The 18,445-nt window shown below is 47.8% G+C and overlaps 1 protein-coding gene across 3 annotated transcripts; it reads right to left on the minus strand.

Annotated features, from left to right (window-relative positions):
* Positions 1-1,281: 1,281 nt before the first annotated feature.
* LOC140898053 (butyrophilin subfamily 1 member A1) lies at positions 1,282-17,301 on the minus strand. Of its 3 annotated transcripts, XM_073311490.2 has the most exons (11): positions 16,918-17,301; positions 15,842-15,961; positions 13,833-14,180; positions 11,461-11,742; positions 9,963-10,067; positions 8,954-8,974; positions 7,248-7,268; positions 6,780-6,800; positions 4,431-4,451; positions 3,680-3,712; positions 1,282-2,016 (listed from the first exon to the last, which is right to left on the minus strand). In XM_073311490.2, the coding sequence occupies exons 2-11, from the start codon at positions 15,939-15,941 to the stop codon at positions 1,502-1,504; spliced, it is 1,467 nt and encodes a 488-aa protein (XP_073167591.2). In that variant the 5' UTR covers positions 15,942-15,961; positions 16,918-17,301; the 3' UTR covers positions 1,282-1,501. The 3 variants fall into 3 exon arrangements, with proteins under 3 accessions (XP_073167591.2, XP_073167593.2, XP_073167594.2); XM_073311492.2 differs by lacking the exons at positions 7,248-7,268; positions 8,954-8,974 and having other exon boundaries at positions 16,918-17,300; XM_073311493.2 differs by lacking the exons at positions 6,780-6,800; positions 7,248-7,268; positions 8,954-8,974 and having other exon boundaries at positions 16,918-17,300.
* Between the last annotated feature and the right edge of the window lie 1,144 nt (positions 17,302-18,445).

Below are 18,445 nucleotides of genomic sequence, written 5' to 3' on the forward strand. Positions count from 1 at the left end.
TGTGCCACTGCACCCTTCCAGCGCGTGCGCTGAGGAGCCCTGCAGCCTGCTGGGGCGATTTCAAAGGGCCCGGGGCAGCCAGCTGCCACCAGCACTACCAGGCACTGGCAGCAGCCGCGACTGGAGGCCCTGGATGTCAGGGGGTGGGTTCCTGTTTGTGGGTTGCTAAGCAGAGACAGACACCCCTCTGCACCCCAGATTTAGGCACCTATTCATGAGAGGGGTGTGGCTCAGGACACCCCTTCCCCCCTCGTCGGCATCTCCCATTGGTTACCTTACATGGCTCCCCGCCTACTGAGCTGGCTTTTGTGAATCCCACTGTAAGGTGCCTGTGTTGCCCATGCATTGTCTCGGGAGTTCAGGCCCCTGACTCAGCTCTGAGGGTCACAGTGCTGCTGTTCCTGTGATTGTCTCACTGCATAAAATTACTCACTGTGATGCTCAGCATTGCAACACTCGAGTCCCTTCATGGATTGCCCTCTGTGCAACCAGTCACCTCTCCGCAGAGCACAGCTGAGCAATTCCTGATTGACACGGGTATGCACAGGACAGAAACCCAGCACAGGCTGGAGAGTGACACATCACACAGTAAAATCCGAACTCTCTTCCAGGAGGTGCAACATTCCCTGTCGGGGTTGCGGGGACACAACCAAGTTGGGAAGCAAATCCCATGACGCTGCCCCCAGCAACTGCAGCTGGGACATTAAAGTGGAACAAACAAGGAGAATTGTTTGTAATGGTTTATTTACAGTAAGTAGCTGCAAAATAGCAAAGTAAAAGGAGCAGAGAAGGAGCTTTAATGACCGCAGGAGCTTGGCCAGGAGATCCCCAGCTACTGAGAACAGTTTTCTTAATGGCACTAAAATAGCACCAATGGCCAGGAATTAATATAGGGAATTAATGAGTGACAGTCTCACTTTCAGTAACACGTCATAAATCTCCCCGTCCGGCTCACATTCCCTTTCTTTTCATTCTCTCCTTTTCTATTCATTATTGTTCTAGCCCTCACTTTCCAAACCCTGGTTATTTTCCTGTGTCTCTCCTCCCGGTCACAGATCATCCCCCTTGGCTGCTCTCTTCTTTCCCTGATTTTATCCCTTCCCCAATTGCTGATCCCAGGCTGGGAGACCCCAATGAGATCTAAAGACACAGATCTGTACAAACCGCTCCCTGCTGCTGCTGCTTCTCCCCAGCCCCCCAACCCCTGATTGATTCATGCTGGGTCCCCCCCTCTGCCTGCCCCCAGCCCGGCTGTTAGTTCTGCCCCCTGCCCAGCCCCCGCCTCTGCCCCTCAGGGCCCCTCTGCCCCTCCTGCAGCCCCAGGGGTTCCTCCCCCTCCCCCTCCCATGCCTGGGGCTGCAGGGAGGGAGGGGGAGGAGCTTCCAGGGGTCATAGAGAAAAGGCGCCACGGGCTGGGTAGATGGGAGTCCTCCAAGGTCATAGAGACCGGGGTCTGTGAGCCTAGAGAGGCTGATTTCCGGTTCCCCCTCTGCTGTGGGTCTCAGGGACGCAGGCGGAGCCAGGATCCCTCCCACACCCAGAGCCAGGGGCGGATTCTCTCCCCAGGGACGGAGCCCGGCGGGAAAGTGAAGATCGGGGCCTCGGCACCAGCATCGATAAATGTCACCTGCCCCCGGTCACAGTCCAGACAAACCCGGATCCTGCTGGGGGCCCGGCTCAGGGGCAGGGGGGTCACAGGGGAGCTGAGAGCCCGGAACTGACCCCCCCGCCGCTCCACTGCCCAGATCCCCCCCTCAGGGCTAAGGCTGATCCATCCCTTCCTCCCCACAGACTCTCTGGCCACCCCCACAGCCCAGAGTAGCCCCACCCCCACCTCCACCTCCCAGCAATGTCTCCCCGCGGTGAATCCCTCACAGCCCAGCACACATTCCCAATAGTCAAATCTCTCAGGCTTGTCGGGCAGATCCTGCCGCGTGTCTCCCCATCTCACACTTTTCCCACCCTCAGACAGGACGAGGTCGGGATGAGCCGTGTCTGGATCCAGAGTCACATTCGCTGGGGAGAGAGAATCAGAGCGTGAGGGGCAGAGCTCGGCCCTGGGGGAGGGTTTGATGGCGTCAGTGACAGAATCTGCCCCAGTTGGGGAGTGACTCAGGGAATCTCCTTCCTCCAGGATTTACCCATCGTCACCTCAGAGATCTCAGCACCGGGCTGGGGAAGTCACTGCCCTCGCAGAGACGGGTCAGTGACGGTGAAAGGAGCAGCTGGGCCAGGCCTGGGACTCAGAATCTTTCCCCTCCTGCCCCCACCTCTGCCCGGGGAGGGAACAAGAGACTGGCAGCCCCAGCAGATGGTACAACTCAGTGAATATTGACAGAGCTTCCCCCCACCCCACCTTCACTCTCACTGTGTCCCAGCTGCCCCTGTGCTGGACTTTGCTATGGGGCCTCCCCACTGCACCTGGACTGCTCTGAAATGTCACAGCTCGGACAGCAACAGGCCACACGGTACCACGATTGAACCTGCCCAGAATGTCACTGCTCAGCAGCAGTCGCAGCACAAAGTACATTAGCTTGGGGCAGGGAGTGAGGGGGCTAAACAAGGGAAGGGGGTTCATGGTGGAAGCTATGAATGTCGGCGGGGCCAGGACAGATTAAGGTTTTGTGAGGCCCTGGGCCACAGCAAGTGAAGGCCCCTTCCCACCCCTTCTCCCTGCAGAACCCCCACTCCCCACACTCCTGCTGGGGAAATGGGGCCGGGGTGCAGGGGCGTGCCCTGCTCTGCCCACCTGGTGCTCCAGCTGCAGAGCAGGGCAAGACCCCCCACCCCGACGCCATTCCCTGGCTGGAGTTCTGGGCGGATGGAGTGGGGCAAGCCCCCCGAGCCCTGACCCCACTCTCTGGCAGGAGCACTGGGCAGGCAGAGCGGGTTGGGGCACAGAGGCGCCCATTTTTCTGGGGCTCCTGGGCACAGGCCACATTGGCCCAGTGGCAAATCCGCCACTAGGGAGGAGGTACAGAATAGGTGGCTGATGGAAAGAGGGGGCGGGTCATGCCAGTAATGGGGAGGCTGACTTGACGTCCTGTTTACCAGAGACGGGACCATGCTGGGGTCATGGTGGATGGAGAGAGGAGAAAAGACACAAGCTCCCAGCAGTGATCACAGGAGCTTCCCAGACCTGTATAATGGAGCCAGGGGAGCCCCTGTCTGTGATCAAGGCTCAGTTCCTCTGCTTGAGACAGGAGCAAGGGTCTCACACAGACACAGTCCCTGCTCACCCGGTCAGTGTGGGGTCACTGCAGAGCTCCTGGCTTTCTTCATGGGGGAAAAGATGAAGGAAGAAACAAAGGGACACTGGAGATCGGACATCAGCACGGGGAGACAGAACAAACTCCCCCTGGAGAAGTGGCTGTGGAGGTGCATGTCCCACTGGTTCCGTACAAGGGGTGGCAGCGGCTGTCACAGATCTCTGCAGGGTGCAGTGCACATGCGAGCGGTGGAGGGGCAGGAAGCGTAGATGCGATATGCTATGGATTCAGTATGGTGTGGTAGGACATAGGCACAAACCTCACCTCAGCTTGTGATGCGCCGTGAAATGAAGGGTTCTAGGGAGATCTGCCCTGAACAATCACATCCACTCCCATATACAAAGAAAATGAGGCACATTGCCTCATGGGAACGGGTATTTGGACATTGATAAAATATGATCTTTAATTACCTTCTTCTATAGGTGCCACGGATCTTCTCCACCCTAAAACCAGCAACATAATTAGAGAGGAGAGCAGATCTGAACACGTATTGCATGATTCAATATTGTACAAACTAATACACTGAGGGAAAAAAAGTTATTCGTTCATCAGAACCTCCACTAGACTGCATGAGTGTCTCTCTCCCAGGGTGGATCTTCACTGCAGGGTTAGTCCAGAATCTTACCTGGCCGTTGCCCCAACCTGTTTAATGCGCAAGCACAAAAGCTCTGATTCAAGTTTGGTGGTGCTTTCCACCCAGGTTAGCTGGCAAGACTTTGGGTAGAAGCTAGAGCCCAGGTATCACTTTACTTCAGGTTGGTTACATGCCTACTCTGCAGTGTGGAGGAAAGATAATCATCTCAGGTGCTGATAGTCCACCTGGGCCTTCACACAATTCCTCCTGGGCCATAGTTTCTTGGCCAATACCTACCTTACTACTGTATTGCTTATCAATTTTTCAAATTAGGTTTTGGTGTGAAATTCATCCAGTTTAGTCTTTCCCCACGTTTTATAAAGTTACATGAACAAACAAACCTCAAAAGAATGATGAGGATGATGCTGATAAAAAAGCAAACAAATAACTAAAAAGGTTTCCTATTGCAAAAATTTTAAAATTTAAATTTAAAAGCAAACAACCCCACCACAATTAAACAAACAGCCACATGAGTCTCCAAAATGGTACAAAAAGTTTCATTTTAGAGGAAAGATAATGATACTTACTTATCTCGTTATCTCGTTTCTCTGAAAAGGAAAGAGAAATAAATCGAATTTTTTTAGGCATTTCCCTTTTCTTATGTTTTATTTGTCTTTATCATCGATACGACAGTAAAAACTGAGAGAAATCAACATCTTCAGGACATCAGACAAGAGGATCCAGTGGTCCCTTCTGGTCTCACACACATGTGACTCTATTACATCTCAGTTTTTCAAATTAGCTTTTGGTATGAAATCTCTCCACTTTAGTGGTTCCCCACATTTTATACAATTACACTAACCCTTCCACAAAATAATAATAATAAAAAGCAAGTAAACAAAAAAAGGTTTCATATTACAACACAATTGTAGAAGTTAAATTTTACAGTGAACTCCACAACATTTTAACAAACTGCCCCATGAAGATCCAATTACAAAAAAAAAAAGTCCTTTTCAGAGTGTGGATAATGACACTTATCAATTTCTATATCTCGTTTGCCTAAAAATTAAACAGACACATAATGTTTGTTAGGAGTTTTCCTTTTTTTATGGTTTATTTCTCTTTATCATCACTGTGACAGGTAAGACGAATTATTTCTATTCAATCTCTTCTTCAGGAAATCAGACAAGACCAGTGGTGCCCAAACTTTTCCGATCACTCCCCCCTTGCAGTAATGAAATCTGTCGGCGCCCCCCCTTCCGTTACTGCAGAGTTGACTCAGCAGAGGTGCTTGGGCTGAAGGGGGAGCTGGGGGCAGAACTGGGGATAGGGGAGGAGCAGAGGTGGCCTGGGGGAGGGGAGGGAATTTGGTAGGAACTGACCTGGGGGCGGAGCAGGGGGAGGACTGGAACTGTGGCAGGAGCTGGAGCTTAGTGGGGGGCAGGGGGCGGAGCGCAGCTGCAGATGGGATTGGATCTGGGCTGGGGGCAGAGCGGGGCTGGGTGGGGCTCCCTCCCTTCTCCCCATGGGGGCTAGCAGGGATCCTGCCTTGCACCTGTTCAGGGCTGTTTTAAGAGAGGGGATTTAGGGGCTGCAGGCCAGGGCCCCAGGCAAAGGGGGGCCCCCGCAAAAAGATCTCCAGACCACCAAAAGTGTAGATCTTTTTGCAGGGCCGCCTTAGCCCAGGGCTGTGGGCTGCAGCCACTGAAGCCCCTGCATTCCAGCCCAGCCCGGCGTTGGCGAGGAGGCGGCTCTACACACTGGCATGTCATTCCCCCCTCCGCTGGGCTGGAGCTGCGAGTGCCGGGAAACTCAGTCCCACACGCTTCCTTGACTTGCAGACACCGCCCCCGCAGCTCCCATTGGCCAGGAATCACAGCCAATGGGAGCTGTGTGGGGTGGTGCCCGCAGGCGAGCACAGGACAGAGCATGGAGCCACGTGCCCCCCCTCCCCAGGGCCTGCACCACCAAAGGGGGGCTGTCCCAGGTAAGCGCCCCGCACCACAACCTGCTGCCCCAGCCCTGAGCCCTCTCCTGCACCCTAACTCCCTCCCAGACCCCACACTCCCAACCTCCTGCCCTGAGCCCCTTCCCACGCCTTAACTCCCTCCCAGACCCCAGCCCTGAGCCCCCTCCTGTACCCTAACACCCTCCCAGACCCCACACTCCCAACCTCCTGCACTGAGCCCCTTCCCACGCCTTAACTCCCTCCCAGACCCCATCCCCACCCCAGCCCTGAGCCCCCTCCTGTACCCTAACACCCTCCCAGACCCCACACTCCCAACCTCCTGCCCTGAGCCCCTTCCCACACTCCAGTCCCCTTGGTGCCAGCCTGGAGCCCACTCCTGAATCTGAAAGCCCTCATCCCCAGCCACACCCTAGAGTCCACAACCCTAGTCAGAGCCCTCACCCTGCCCCAATCCACAGCCCCCTCCTGCACTCTGAATCCCTCATTTTTGGCCCTACCCCAGAGCCTAGGGGGCCCCACAAACTCTAATAGTCCCAGGCCCCCAGAAGAGTTAATTGCGGACCTGTGCCCACTTGAATTTCCTCCACGTGCCCCTAGGGGCCTGCCCCACAGTCTGAAGACCTCTGAACTAGAGGATCCAGTAATCCCTTCTGGTCTTAAACAGTAAGACTCTTTAACTGTATTGCTTATCAATTTTTCAAATTAACTTTTAGTGTGAAATTCATCCTCTCTAGTCTTTCCCCATGTTTTATAAAGATATATTAAAGTTGACCCCCGCCACCCCCACACACATCTTCCCAAAAGACTGATAATAATAACCAAGTAAGCAAACTAAAAGGCTTCGTACTGCAGCAATGTTAAGTTAAATTTAAAATCAAACACCTCCACCACTGCTACACAAATTCCCACGTTAGAATCCAAAGAGGTACAAGAAGTTTCTTGTCATAGGAAGGATAATGACACTTACTTATTTCTTTATCTCGTTTGTCTAAAAATGAGAGAGAAATAAATAGATATTTTTGTTAGGTGTTTCCCTTTCCTTATGTTTTATTTCTCTTTATCATCAATATGACAGTGAAGGCTGAGAGAAATCAACCTCCTTTTCAGGACATCAGAGAAGAGGATCCAGGGCTCTCTTCTGCTCTTAAACTCAGTGACTCTATTGCTTATCAGTTTTTCAAATTAGATTTTGGTGTGAAATCTACCCAATTTAGCACTTCCCCACATTATATACAATTACATTAAACCCTACAAGAAAGAATAATAATAAAAAGCAAGTAAGCAAACAAGGGCATTTGTATTGCAACAAAATTGTAAAAGTTAAATTTAATATCAAATAACTCCAAACCATTTAAACAAACTCCCACATGAAGATCCAATTCTCGGCCCCCGCCAAAAAAAAAATCCTTTTCAGAGTGTGGATAATGACACTTACCAATTTCTATATCTCGTTTGCCTAAAAATTAAACAGACAGGCACATAATGTTTGTTAGGTGTTTTCCTTTTTTTATGGTTTATTTCTCTTTATCATCACTGTGACAGGTAAGACGAATTATTTCTATTCAATCTCTTCTTCAGGAAATCAGATAAGACCAGTGGTGCCCAAACTTTTCCGATCACTCCCCCCTTGCAGTAATGGAATCTGTCGGCGCCCCCCCTTCCGTTACTGCACAGTTGACTCAGCAGAGGTGCTTGGGCTGAAGGGGGAGCTGGGGGCAGAACTGGGGATGGGGGAGGAGCTGGGGCTAGAGGCAGAGGTGGCCTGGGGGAGGGGAGGGAATTTGGTAGGAACTGACCTGGGGGCGGAGCAGGGGGAGGACTGGAACTGTGGCAGGAGCCGGAGCTTAGTGGGGGACAGGGGGCGGAGCGCAGCTGCAGATGGGATTGGATCTGGGCTGGGGGCAGAGCGGGGCTGGGTGGGGCTCCCTCCCCTCTCCCCATGGGGGCTAGCAGGGATCCTGCCTTGCACCTGTTCAGGGCCGGTTTAAGAGAGGGGATTTAGGGGCTGCAGGCCAGGGCCCCAGGCAAAGGGGGGCCCCCGCAAAAAGATCTTCAGACCGCCAAAAGTGCAGATCTTTTTTCAGGGCCGCCTTAGCCCAGGGCTGTGGGCTGCAGCCACTGAAGCCCCTGCATTCCAGCCCAGCCCGGCGTTGGCGGGGAGGTGGCTCTACACACTGGCATGTCATTCCCCCCTCCCCTCGGCTGGAGCTGCGCGTGCCGGGAAGCTCAGTCCCACACGCTTCCTTGACTTGCAGACACCACCCCCGCAGCTCCCATTGGCCAGGAATCACAGCCAATGGGAGCTGTGTGGGGTGGTGCCTGCAGGCGAGCACAGGACAGAGCATGGAGCCACCTGCCCCTCCTCCCCAGGGCTTGCACCACCTAAGGGGAGCTGTCCCAGGTAAGGGACCTCCTGCCCCAGCCCTGAGCCCCCTCCTGCACCCTAACTCCCTCCCAGACCCCACACTCCCAACCTCCTGCCCTGAGCCCTCTCCTATACTCCAATCCCCTTGGCGCCAGCCTGGAGCCCCCTCCTGCATCTGAAAGCCCTCATCCCCAGCCACACCCTAGAGTCCACAACCCCAGCCAGAGCCTTCACCCCCTTCCACACCCACACCCTGCCCCAATCTACAGCCCCCTCCTGCACTCTGAATCCCTCATTTTTAGCCGTACCCCGGAGCCTAGGGGGCCCCACAAACTCTAATAGTCCCAGGCCCCCAGAAGAGTTAATCCGGCCCTGCGCCCGCTTGAACATTCCTCCACATGCCCCTAGGGGCCTTCCCCACAGTCTGCAGACCTCTGAACAAGAGGATCCAGTCATCCCTTGTGGTCTTAAACACTATGACTCTATAACTCTATTGCTTATCAATTTTTCAAATTAGCTTTTGGTGTGAAATTCATCCTCTCTAGTCTTTCCCCATGTTTTATAAAGCTATATTGAAGTTGACGCCCCCACACACACACACCTTCCCAAAAGCCTGATAATAATAACCAAGTTAGCAAACTAAAAAGGCTTCGTACTGTAGCAATGTTAAGTTAAATTTAAAATCAAACACCTCCACCACTGCTACACAAACTCCCACATTAGAATCCAAACTGGTACTAAAAGTTTCTTGTCATAGGAAGGATAATGACACTTACTTATTTCTTTATCTCGTTTGTCTAAAAATGAGAGCGAAATAAATAGATATTTTTGTTAGGTGTTTCCCTTTCCTTATGTTTTATTTCTCTTTATCATCAGTATGACAATGAAGGCTGAGGGAAATCAACCTCCTTTTCAGGACATCAGAGAAGAGGATCCAGGGCTTTCTTCTGCTCTTAAACTCGGTGACTCCATTGCTTATCAGTTTTTCAAATTAGATTTTGGTGTGAAATCTACCCAAATTAGAGCTTCTCCACATTTTATACAATTACATTAAACCCCACAAGAAAGTATAATAATAAAAAGCAAGTAAACGAACAAGGGTTTTGAATTGTAACAAAATTGTAAAAGTTAAATTTAAGATCAAACAACTCCAAACCATTTAAACCAACTCCCACATGAAGATCCAATTACCAAAAAAAAAAAAAAATCCTTTTCAGAGGACGGATAATGACACTTACCAATTTCTATATCTCGTTTGCCCAAAAATTAAACAGAAATACCCATATTGTTGGTTAGGAGTTTCCCTTTTCTTATCTTTTATTTCTCATTATCATCAATACGACAGTTAAGACTGAGAGATTATTTCTCTTCAAACTCCTCTTACGGAGATCAGACTAGACCAGTGGTGCCCAAACTTTTCCTGTCACGAGCCCCACTTACCAGTAGCAGCGTCTGTCTCAGCCCCTCCTCCCCCCTCCATTACATCACAGTTGGCTGAGTCCAGGAGCTTGGGCTGAAAGCAGAGCTGGGGATAAGGGAAGAGCTGGAAATAGAGGGCTGGGAGTGGCGAGGGATTGTGGGCAGAGTTGGGCTGGAGGCAGGGCAGGCGGGGAGGGGAGCTGCAATTGGGTGGGAGCTGGGCTGAGGGAAAAGTGGAGCATTCTTCTTCTTTTTTTAGGACCAGATCAGCAGATCACACGTTCTTTTTATGTTAAATTTCTAAATTGCCCTTATTTATTTATTAGAATAAAACCTTTACTGTATATTTCTCCCTCTGATATTTACCTTTCATTTTAAAGAGAGAAACAGTGAGGCCAATGAAACCAAACAAAACCACCAGGGTCACACTCAGCGCCACCATCCAGGGATTTACCCTCGGGAAAAAGGGATCTGAAAAAGAAAACACCCAGGGCTTGCCTTAGTTCGGAAGTGGTGACTAAAAGCAGATTTTTTTTTTCAAACAAATACATAAATAGTGCCCAGCAGGATTTGTGTGAGCTAAGAGTGAAAGAATGGCCATGCCCACATGACACAAAAGACCAGAAACTGATTTTAAATATGGCTCCAATCAACACAGCTTTACCACTGATTTATCCTTGAAAACACAGCCCTGATTTGATTCATTGCTACTCAGAGTGCCATAGAGATCAGGGGCAAATTCTCTGCTCATAAAACCCCATTGATTCCAATAGGCTTATACCAGAAAAGGATTTGGCCCTTAACAGTAAGCAATATTCAGAAACTGCCAGATTAATTAGCATATTTTTGAAAAATCCACTGTTACCTCCTAATATTGGGAAAAACCATAATCACAATTTGTCCAAGCACTTGTGCATCAAATTAACTAATTTCCATTTGCTCTTCTTGTGTTCACAGTGATTCGGTCATCTAAACAGGATGGAATTTTCAAATGTGCCTGGTGTCTTTTCCACACATGGTTTGTGCTCTGATTTAGTGAACCTGGGCCAACCCTCTTATGGAGTCATTCTTAAATTGGTTCAAGAGTTGACAACATATCAGGGTTGCACCAATTTAAATAAATTGATGCACAAAACCTTAAATCATAAATCAGCTTCATAGCGCTCTATCTCCATTTAGTTAAAGTCGATAAAAAATTGACTGAAACTAAATCTATTAAGGGCACTCTGAAATTTATACAAGGTGTTTTCACACAAGCGGATAGCATCACTTAACTAGTTAATCAGTGCATCTTTTGTGTGTAGACAAGGGGTAAAATGAGTCCTCTAGTGGATCCAGACCAAAGTAATTAAGGAGCACAAGTCCCATTGAAGATCAGAAAAACAATATCACATGACTTAGGTGACATTTCACACAAGTAATGAAGTTGGGAAGTGAACAGATCACTAGAGCCCTGCGTGGATACAAAATTGGTATCCGCATCCAATCTGCAAACCCCCCAAAATGATGAGGGTATCTGCATATATATATCTGTGGGTTTACAGGGCTCTACAGATCACAATCAAGCCAGAGTACAAAATTTATCACATTCCAAAAAATTAAGGTGAATTTAAGGTTACAGGAACCTACTGAATCAGTGGATTGAGTGAAAATTTCCTCTAAAAATGTGTATAGTCTAAATACTCACAATTAAGGGGATCAAGTTCCCTAAACTGTGACCCTGTAAAGACACCAGCCTCCCATATTCTGTATTTGTACATGGATTATGAAATATCCACCACAGATATTTCCGTTCTTTTCTTCCTATATTTTGTTTGGTTTCTAGTGGTGGTGAGTTCAGTGTGGGATTTGGATGGTAACTGACCTGCTATATAAACTGCCGATTCCTTTTCTTGATTGAGAACGGTGTTCCTGATGCAACAGGACAAGTTTTGGTTTGAATGTTCTGTTACAATGAGAGCAGTTTCTGTTTCAAACAGGTTGTTATCTCCTGTGGATGTTTTTTCAGAGAGTGATGGTAAACGTCGCCCACTGAAATCTTTCCACAGCACTTCAGGCTCTGGGTACCAACCAGCTGATCTACAAACCACCCGAATCCCTCCATCTTGGTGATCCTCAACAGAGATGAGAGGAGCAGAGCCCAGACCTAAGGAGAAAATATATAAGGGTGTTAATGCCATACATTAATTTATAAAGCAGAAGGGATGAGGGACAGTTTGGGGATCCCTCACTCACATGAGAATGCACTAATTCATGCGGGTAGTCAGTAGAAGGGATAAATGAATACTGGAATGTCTGATATCCCAGTGCTCATGGACACATAAAAATGTGAACAAATATATAAAATAATTTCACTGAGTCAGAGGGAGATATTGTTGGCTCAAGACAGGAGCAACTGAGTGCTGAGCACCTTTGGAGATATGACCACGTAGATACCTGAATAGGATCTGAACATTTGAAACTCTGATAAATATATCTATCTAATGCACTAATTATTTTTTTAAAATCAAATTGGCTTCATGGTTACGTTGTTAAAGCAGCAAGGGAGAAATAATTAGTCTTGACTAAGAGTGGTAAATACATAATTTCCCCTTCCCACTAGGACACTCTGCAATCCATATACATCATATGATTATGGTATGATTATGATATAATTATGTAGCATCTTGTGCAAGATGTGTCAAATAAGGTGTCAATGGAAAAGTTATGATTTGCTGAATAAGATAATCCTATTCGAATGCATGTATCACTTTTGTATCTGGAGTTATGAATATTGACTATCCATCTGTATTTTAAATGTTATTGTTCTGGGTAACACCCACAACTAGCCTTTCAGGTACAACAGTGAAGAAATTAGACAGGGTGAATGCCCATCAGCGAAAACAATGAGCCATGGAAAAGTCTTGTCCTCACCGGGAGACACTTCAGACAGCCTATGAATAATGCTGCCATGACTCATCAAGAATGCAGGCGCATATGACTAGATAACATGATACTGAATTCCTTTTTGGTACCTATACTGTTCCACAAACTGGGCTGGGAACCTGGCTTGGAACAAAGGGGTTCCCGCCATATGAAAGAAACTGTAAAAGGTTGAAGTGACATCACCAATGGGCCTCACTTTCCCCATAACTAAACTCCTGGATATACCTCTGGAAGAGCACGGACTTTGAACTGGGGAAGTGCTGGTCCCAGGTGGGAAAGATGGAAACCCTGCCTATGTATGAAACATCTACAAACTGCTTGTAATATTTAACAGGGTGAGACACTGTTTGATTCAAACCCTGTGTGGTATATTAGGCTTAGACTGAGTTTTTGTCTAAGCCTAATATCTGTTTGATCCGTTTGCTTTGATTTATAATCTATCTTTCTGTAGTTAATAAATCTCTTTTTTTTTTTTTTTTAAATTTAACGTAAAACAGTGTGGTTTGAGTGAAGTGTTCGGGCAAAATCTCAGCTCAGTTAACAAAGATTTTGTGCATATTCCTCTCCACACTGAGGGAGGGGAAAACTGGGTAATTGTAATAATCTTTACTGGTCAGGCTTTTGACCAGGGTGGGTCCTAGGTTGGGGTGCTGGGGTGTGTTTTGGCTGAAGCCTCGCTATTGTTGGTTCATGAGTGCCTGGCCAGATGCATTCATGAACACAGCTGGGTGTGGTCCCGCCTCTGGATGTTGGTGTGAGTGCAAGTGTGGAGGGCTTTACAGCTTGCCATAATGTCACAGTGCAAGAGGGAACCCAGATTGGTGAGACAGAGGTCTCAGCTGTACCCCAGTTCCCGGTGGTACCGGGGGGGAACCCATCACCCCCACCCCCACCATCACCATTATACAGTGTCAGCAAATAAGAACACTGCATTTGATTTTAACTACACCCCGAAGCAACAACCAACCCATCAGAAGGCCACAAATGTCTGTCAGTCCCACCTTAGCCACACATCCTAGAAATGACTGCAGAGCAACTGGAAGGCCATAGTTGTCAAGAAGTCCTTTCCCTCTTAACTGAAGACTCCTTTTGGGAGTCAATCAAGATTGGGCAAGAAAGTGCCTTGGCCATCCTGAAAATGTGTTTAATAACATGTTGGGAAAGTTTTCCGCATATTTTCCCAAGTATGAAAGTGGCTGTTTGCTGAAATTTAGATATGCTGTGTTATTGTAAAATATTTCACAAGCAGGGAGTCACAGTTGTTGTAATAGGAAAGACCACACAAAGCTAAAACGGACACAAGGCACTGACCTGCTATCCGCAGTTCCAATACGGCTTCTTCATAAAAAGTATCATCTTGAACAAAACAGAGGTATTGTCCTTCATCAGAGTGTCTGATATTGAGAAGCCTCAAGTGAACATTTCCATCTGTGAGTCCGGCTTTCAAAAGCTCTGTCCTTCCCTGATACTCTGGCATCTGCCCTTCATACTGATCCTTCCCATCACGGTACAGGTGCACAATGGTTAAAACCTCAGAGCGGAACCATCTCACCTCCATGTTTGCAGCGCTCATCCGGGGGGACAGGTGACAGGGTAACACAGTTTCCTGACCCAGGATGGCAGTGACAGGGTCACGAGGTCCAATCACTGTGAACTTTGCTGGAAATCCACCAGGACAACAAAAACAACAAAAAGCAGGTCAGAGGAAAATGTCAATTTGATATGAAGGACACAGTCAAGAGGTTCCATTTCAGATAAACTTTCCAAAAACTTCAGCCAGCGACAGACACCTGGCATGGAACATTTCAGCCTGAATGCCTAAGAGAAAGCAGCGCTCATGGGCAGTTGGACTGGGGCTCTGTTATAAGAATACTCAGCCTGTGTGTATGGCACAGCACACAGCACTGAGATGGGGCATGGAGCTGATAACAGGCAAGCTTGGTGCATGACCCAGACACAGATCATGGGACAGAGAGTGGGGAGCTGAGAATTGGTAGGTTCAGTGCATGACAGAGGCACACAGTGCTGACATGGGGTGAGAAGCTGAAGACAAGTGTATTCAGTCCATGTCACAGTCACACATCAGAGAAACTGAGGCAGAGAGCTGAGTATGGACATGCTCAGTGTATAGTTGAAATAAACTTACTATTCAACATCCCGTTTTTCTGAGTGCTCTCAAATTGACACGCTTACTGACATTGCCATGAAATTTGCTGGGCCTCAGCAGGAATAAGAGTAGGGTTGGTGAGCCATATTTGGTGTTCTTTCACCAAGATGTTCCTGAGGCATGGCCCTATTGCTAGAGCCAATTTGGGGGCTATTATGGTTCAATACTTCACATGCTCAAGAGACCAAATGACCAGACTTTGTGAACATTATTGCCTAAAGACAAAACGGTGCACTTCGGAAACCAGACATCCATACCCTCCTCCTGGGAAGCAATTCTTATCTCACAGCATGCCCCCACAAACCCACTTATACCGTGGCTGTTTACAAGTGAAAAAGCACTTTATACGTCACCTGGGACCCAACCCATCAGTTCCTTAACTTGTTGTTCGGTACCTTCCTTAACCCCTTTTTTTGGATACCACATTCCAAACCAGGTGGGTGTAGAGGTACATCCCAACCACTGCTAGGACACACCTTTCATGGCCTTGATAGGCTTCCTATTTTCTATTGTGAACACTAACTTCAGAATTGTAAAGTGGGATATTCAATATCGGTGAACAGAATTGTGGGGAGAACATAAAACACTCAAGTTAACTTCCCAACTCTCTCCCTCTCTCTCTCTCATATGTGTATTATGGGACTACTGTGCATATAATGCCTAATAATACAGTGTACACGACACCTAACATATATGGATTAGCTAACAGGCCCAATTAAAAAAAAGTCACGCAACATCATTATATTCTGGTTTTTCTTTTGTTTTTGTGCACATTAGTCTCAAATTATGGCTCTGATCTTTTTGGGTTTTTTTTACATCTGAAACCCACTAAGTTATTTGATTTTCTTATTTCTTATTCTTATTCTTAAACTCTTCAATAAGTGTCCTCTGAATTCCCTGGGCATCTTTGACAATCTTTTAAAAATACTTGTGTGAAGAAACAGACCTGTGCACTGTCCCAGGAGCAAATAAAATCACCCAGGAGCAACACAATCAGGGCAAAAATTGAATAATGAAGGTGCTGATCTTGCTGTGGGGTGAAGTTTATACACTGTGAGTTGTTACACTGACTTTGAGTGAAGCATGTTGTTAAGGCACTTCAGGGGCTTAAATTAATCCCCTAAGATTCAGCAGACACAGTGCGGATTCCTACCTGATTCCATCTTGTGAACATAAGAAGTAAGGAAGAAAACAATAAACCCAGGGAGAGGAGAGCTGGCTCTGGAGCTGTGGCAGAATGAGAGAACCTTCATCTTCTTCACTGGAACTTGACCTAGAAAACAGGAAGAAGGAGGAAAAAACTTTCCATAGTGAGCATAACACTGACTAACATTAAATTATTAAAAAGTCAAACATTAAAGAAGGCACAGTGAATAAAAAAGGGACAAATGCATTGTTAAGTGGACTCCCTCATATTTGGAGTGAGAACAGCCATTGCATTAAAATGGAAAGTGTGTTTCCTTTATGGGCCTGATTTTTTCCCATCTCTACAAAATCCACATTAAAAAAAGAAAGTCAGAACAGTGGAGAAGTTGGCAGTAATTCCATCAATGGAGAAAAAAGTTTTAAGGAATGAGAAAGTGTGTGTGTGAGAGAGAGAAAGATTCGTGTGTTGTCTTGTGTTGTCTGCAGTGGCACTTGAACAGTTTTTAAAGTGTGGGTGCTGAAAGCCAGTGAAACTGCCCCCACACTTTTCACCTCATGCCCCCCTTACCTCTCTCCATGGCCTCCACCCCCTCCCCTCAGAGCTGGGGCTGGGACCAGGGCTGTGTCTCCAGGGGTGCAGGGACACAGACAGGGGTCAAGGGGCTGAGGCTGGTGGCGGACATGGGGCCAAGAGTGGGAAACTGCCATGTCAGCAGAGGCAGAAAACTAGACTGATGGCCGCTGGGTTTGGTGCAGGAAATTTTCTGTATTCAAAATAGAGGAAGTTACAGATCTCCCCCAAGAACAGTCTTGGGCCCACTGCTCTTGAATAAAATTCAGCAAAACAAAGACATGACAAATTCAACAAGCTGTAAAAGTCTCGTGTTACACTGCTGTGAAAACAATCCGCAATGTATGTGACAGTCCCTCACTTTGAACGTAGACGTACTGTCAAGTTCCCAGAAAGAGAGAAACAAATTCTCACAGGATTATTTACTCCTTGTGTTTTGAATAATCTGTCCCAGCAATAAGGCTCGTGCATTAGACGTTAGAAACAGTCCTTCTGGAGCAAAATTAACCCACCTGGTTGGGTCTTCTGAGAAGTTTAACATCTCCCGGGTGTGGCCAGACTTGGCTCCTCTGGCTGGGACAGTCCCATGCTCGGTGACTGTTCCCGTCGGTCACGGAGGCGGCTCAGCTCATTCTGGCGATCGAGGAGCTGCAGTTTTGTCTCGGGGCTTCTCCGGGGAAGGTTGTGAACAGAAACGGGGGTTTGTTCCGATCGATAAACGTGCGCTGGGCTCGCAGCCTTCGCCCGGGGACAGTGAAAGTAAAACTGGAAATTGCCTCAGTCCAACCCCTGTCCCGGGGGAGGTGAGAGTCTCCTCTTAAAGACACAGCCCCAGTCCCGCGGGGCCGCCAGTGGGGGGGGGGGACCGGAACTTTGTGTTAAAATTTAACATAAAGGGGGTTTGTTGTTGCGGGGGGGATTGTTGTTTTTGGGGGTTTTTTTTTCTATTTAGTTTATTAGATTCAGCAAAAGCAGGAAGCAGATTCTCTCTGAAATCAGGCCTGGATTCAGGTAACTGGGTCACCTGAACAGCGGACTCTCAGCCCAGTCCGGATTTCAAAAAGAGAAAAGCTTTTGCTGAATATCATAAACTAAATGGCAACCCCCCCGCCCCCCCAACCAACAACAAATCCCCTTTTGTTAACATAAAGTGACAGTTTCCCACTGAAGATCGTGACCTTCCAAAACAGCAAGGTCATCAGAAGTGATTTGCTCTGTTGTTGCCGCCTGCTGGCCCCGGTCTATGAGAGAGACAAGGTGGAGGATGTTTGATCTTTTACTGGATCAACTTCTGTTGGGGAAAGAGACAAGCTTTCCAGCAACACAGACCTAAAGAAGAACTCGGTGTAGCTCCAAAGCTCCTGTCTCTCAACAACAGGAGTTGGTCCCCTAAAAGATTTTATATCCCCCACCTGGTCTGAGTTCAACAAAACTCAAACTTCTGAAAACCAAGAAATACAGAGTTAAGGTAAAAAGAAAAGGAGTATTTGTGGCACCTTAGAGATGAACCAATTTATTTGAGATGCACAAATCCAGGTTTTCTCACCCTCCGCCCCCCCGCCCCCCACTGCTGGTAATAGCCCATCCAAAGTGACCACTCTCTTCACAATGTGTATGATAATCAAGGTGGGCCATTTCCTGCACAAATCCAGGTTCTCTCACCCCCTCACCCCCCTCCAAAAACCACACACACAAACTCAATCTCCTGCTGGTAATCGCTTATCCAAAGTGACCACTCTCCTTACAATGTGCATGATAATCAAGGTGGGCCATTTCCAGCATAGATCCAGGTTTTCTCACCCCCCCCCCCACCCCCATACACACACAAACTCACTCTCCTGCTGGCAATAGCTCATCCAAACTGACCACTCTCCAACTTTAAATCCAAGTTTAACCAGAACGTCTGGGGGGGGGGGGGTAGGAAAAAACAAGGGGAAATAGGCTACCTTGCATAATGACTTAGCCACTCCCAGTCTTTATTTAAGCCTAAATTAATAGTATCCAATTTGCAAATGAATTCCAATTCAGCAGTTTCTCGCT

Source organism: Lepidochelys kempii, chromosome 14 (genome assembly GCF_965140285.1).
Source record: "Lepidochelys kempii isolate rLepKem1 chromosome 14, rLepKem1.hap1, whole genome shotgun sequence".
In the NCBI taxonomy this organism is placed as follows: domain Eukaryota; kingdom Metazoa; phylum Chordata; order Testudines; family Cheloniidae; genus Lepidochelys; species Lepidochelys kempii.

Excerpts from the sequence above, each read along its gene's own strand:
- LOC140898053 (XM_073311490.2), bottom strand. The coding sequence starts at position 15,941 with ATGAAGGTTCTCTCATTCTGCCACAGCTCCAGAGCCAGCTCTCCTCTC. Across the intron at positions 11,743-13,832 it reads ATTGGAACTGCGGATAGCAG|GTCTGGGCTCTGCTCCTCTC; the intron begins GTCAGTGCCTTG and ends TTTTCTCCTTAG. Across the intron at positions 4,452-6,779 it reads CAAACGAGATAAAGAAATAA|AGAAACGAGATAACGAGATA; the intron begins GTAAGTGTCATT and ends TTTCCTTTTCAG.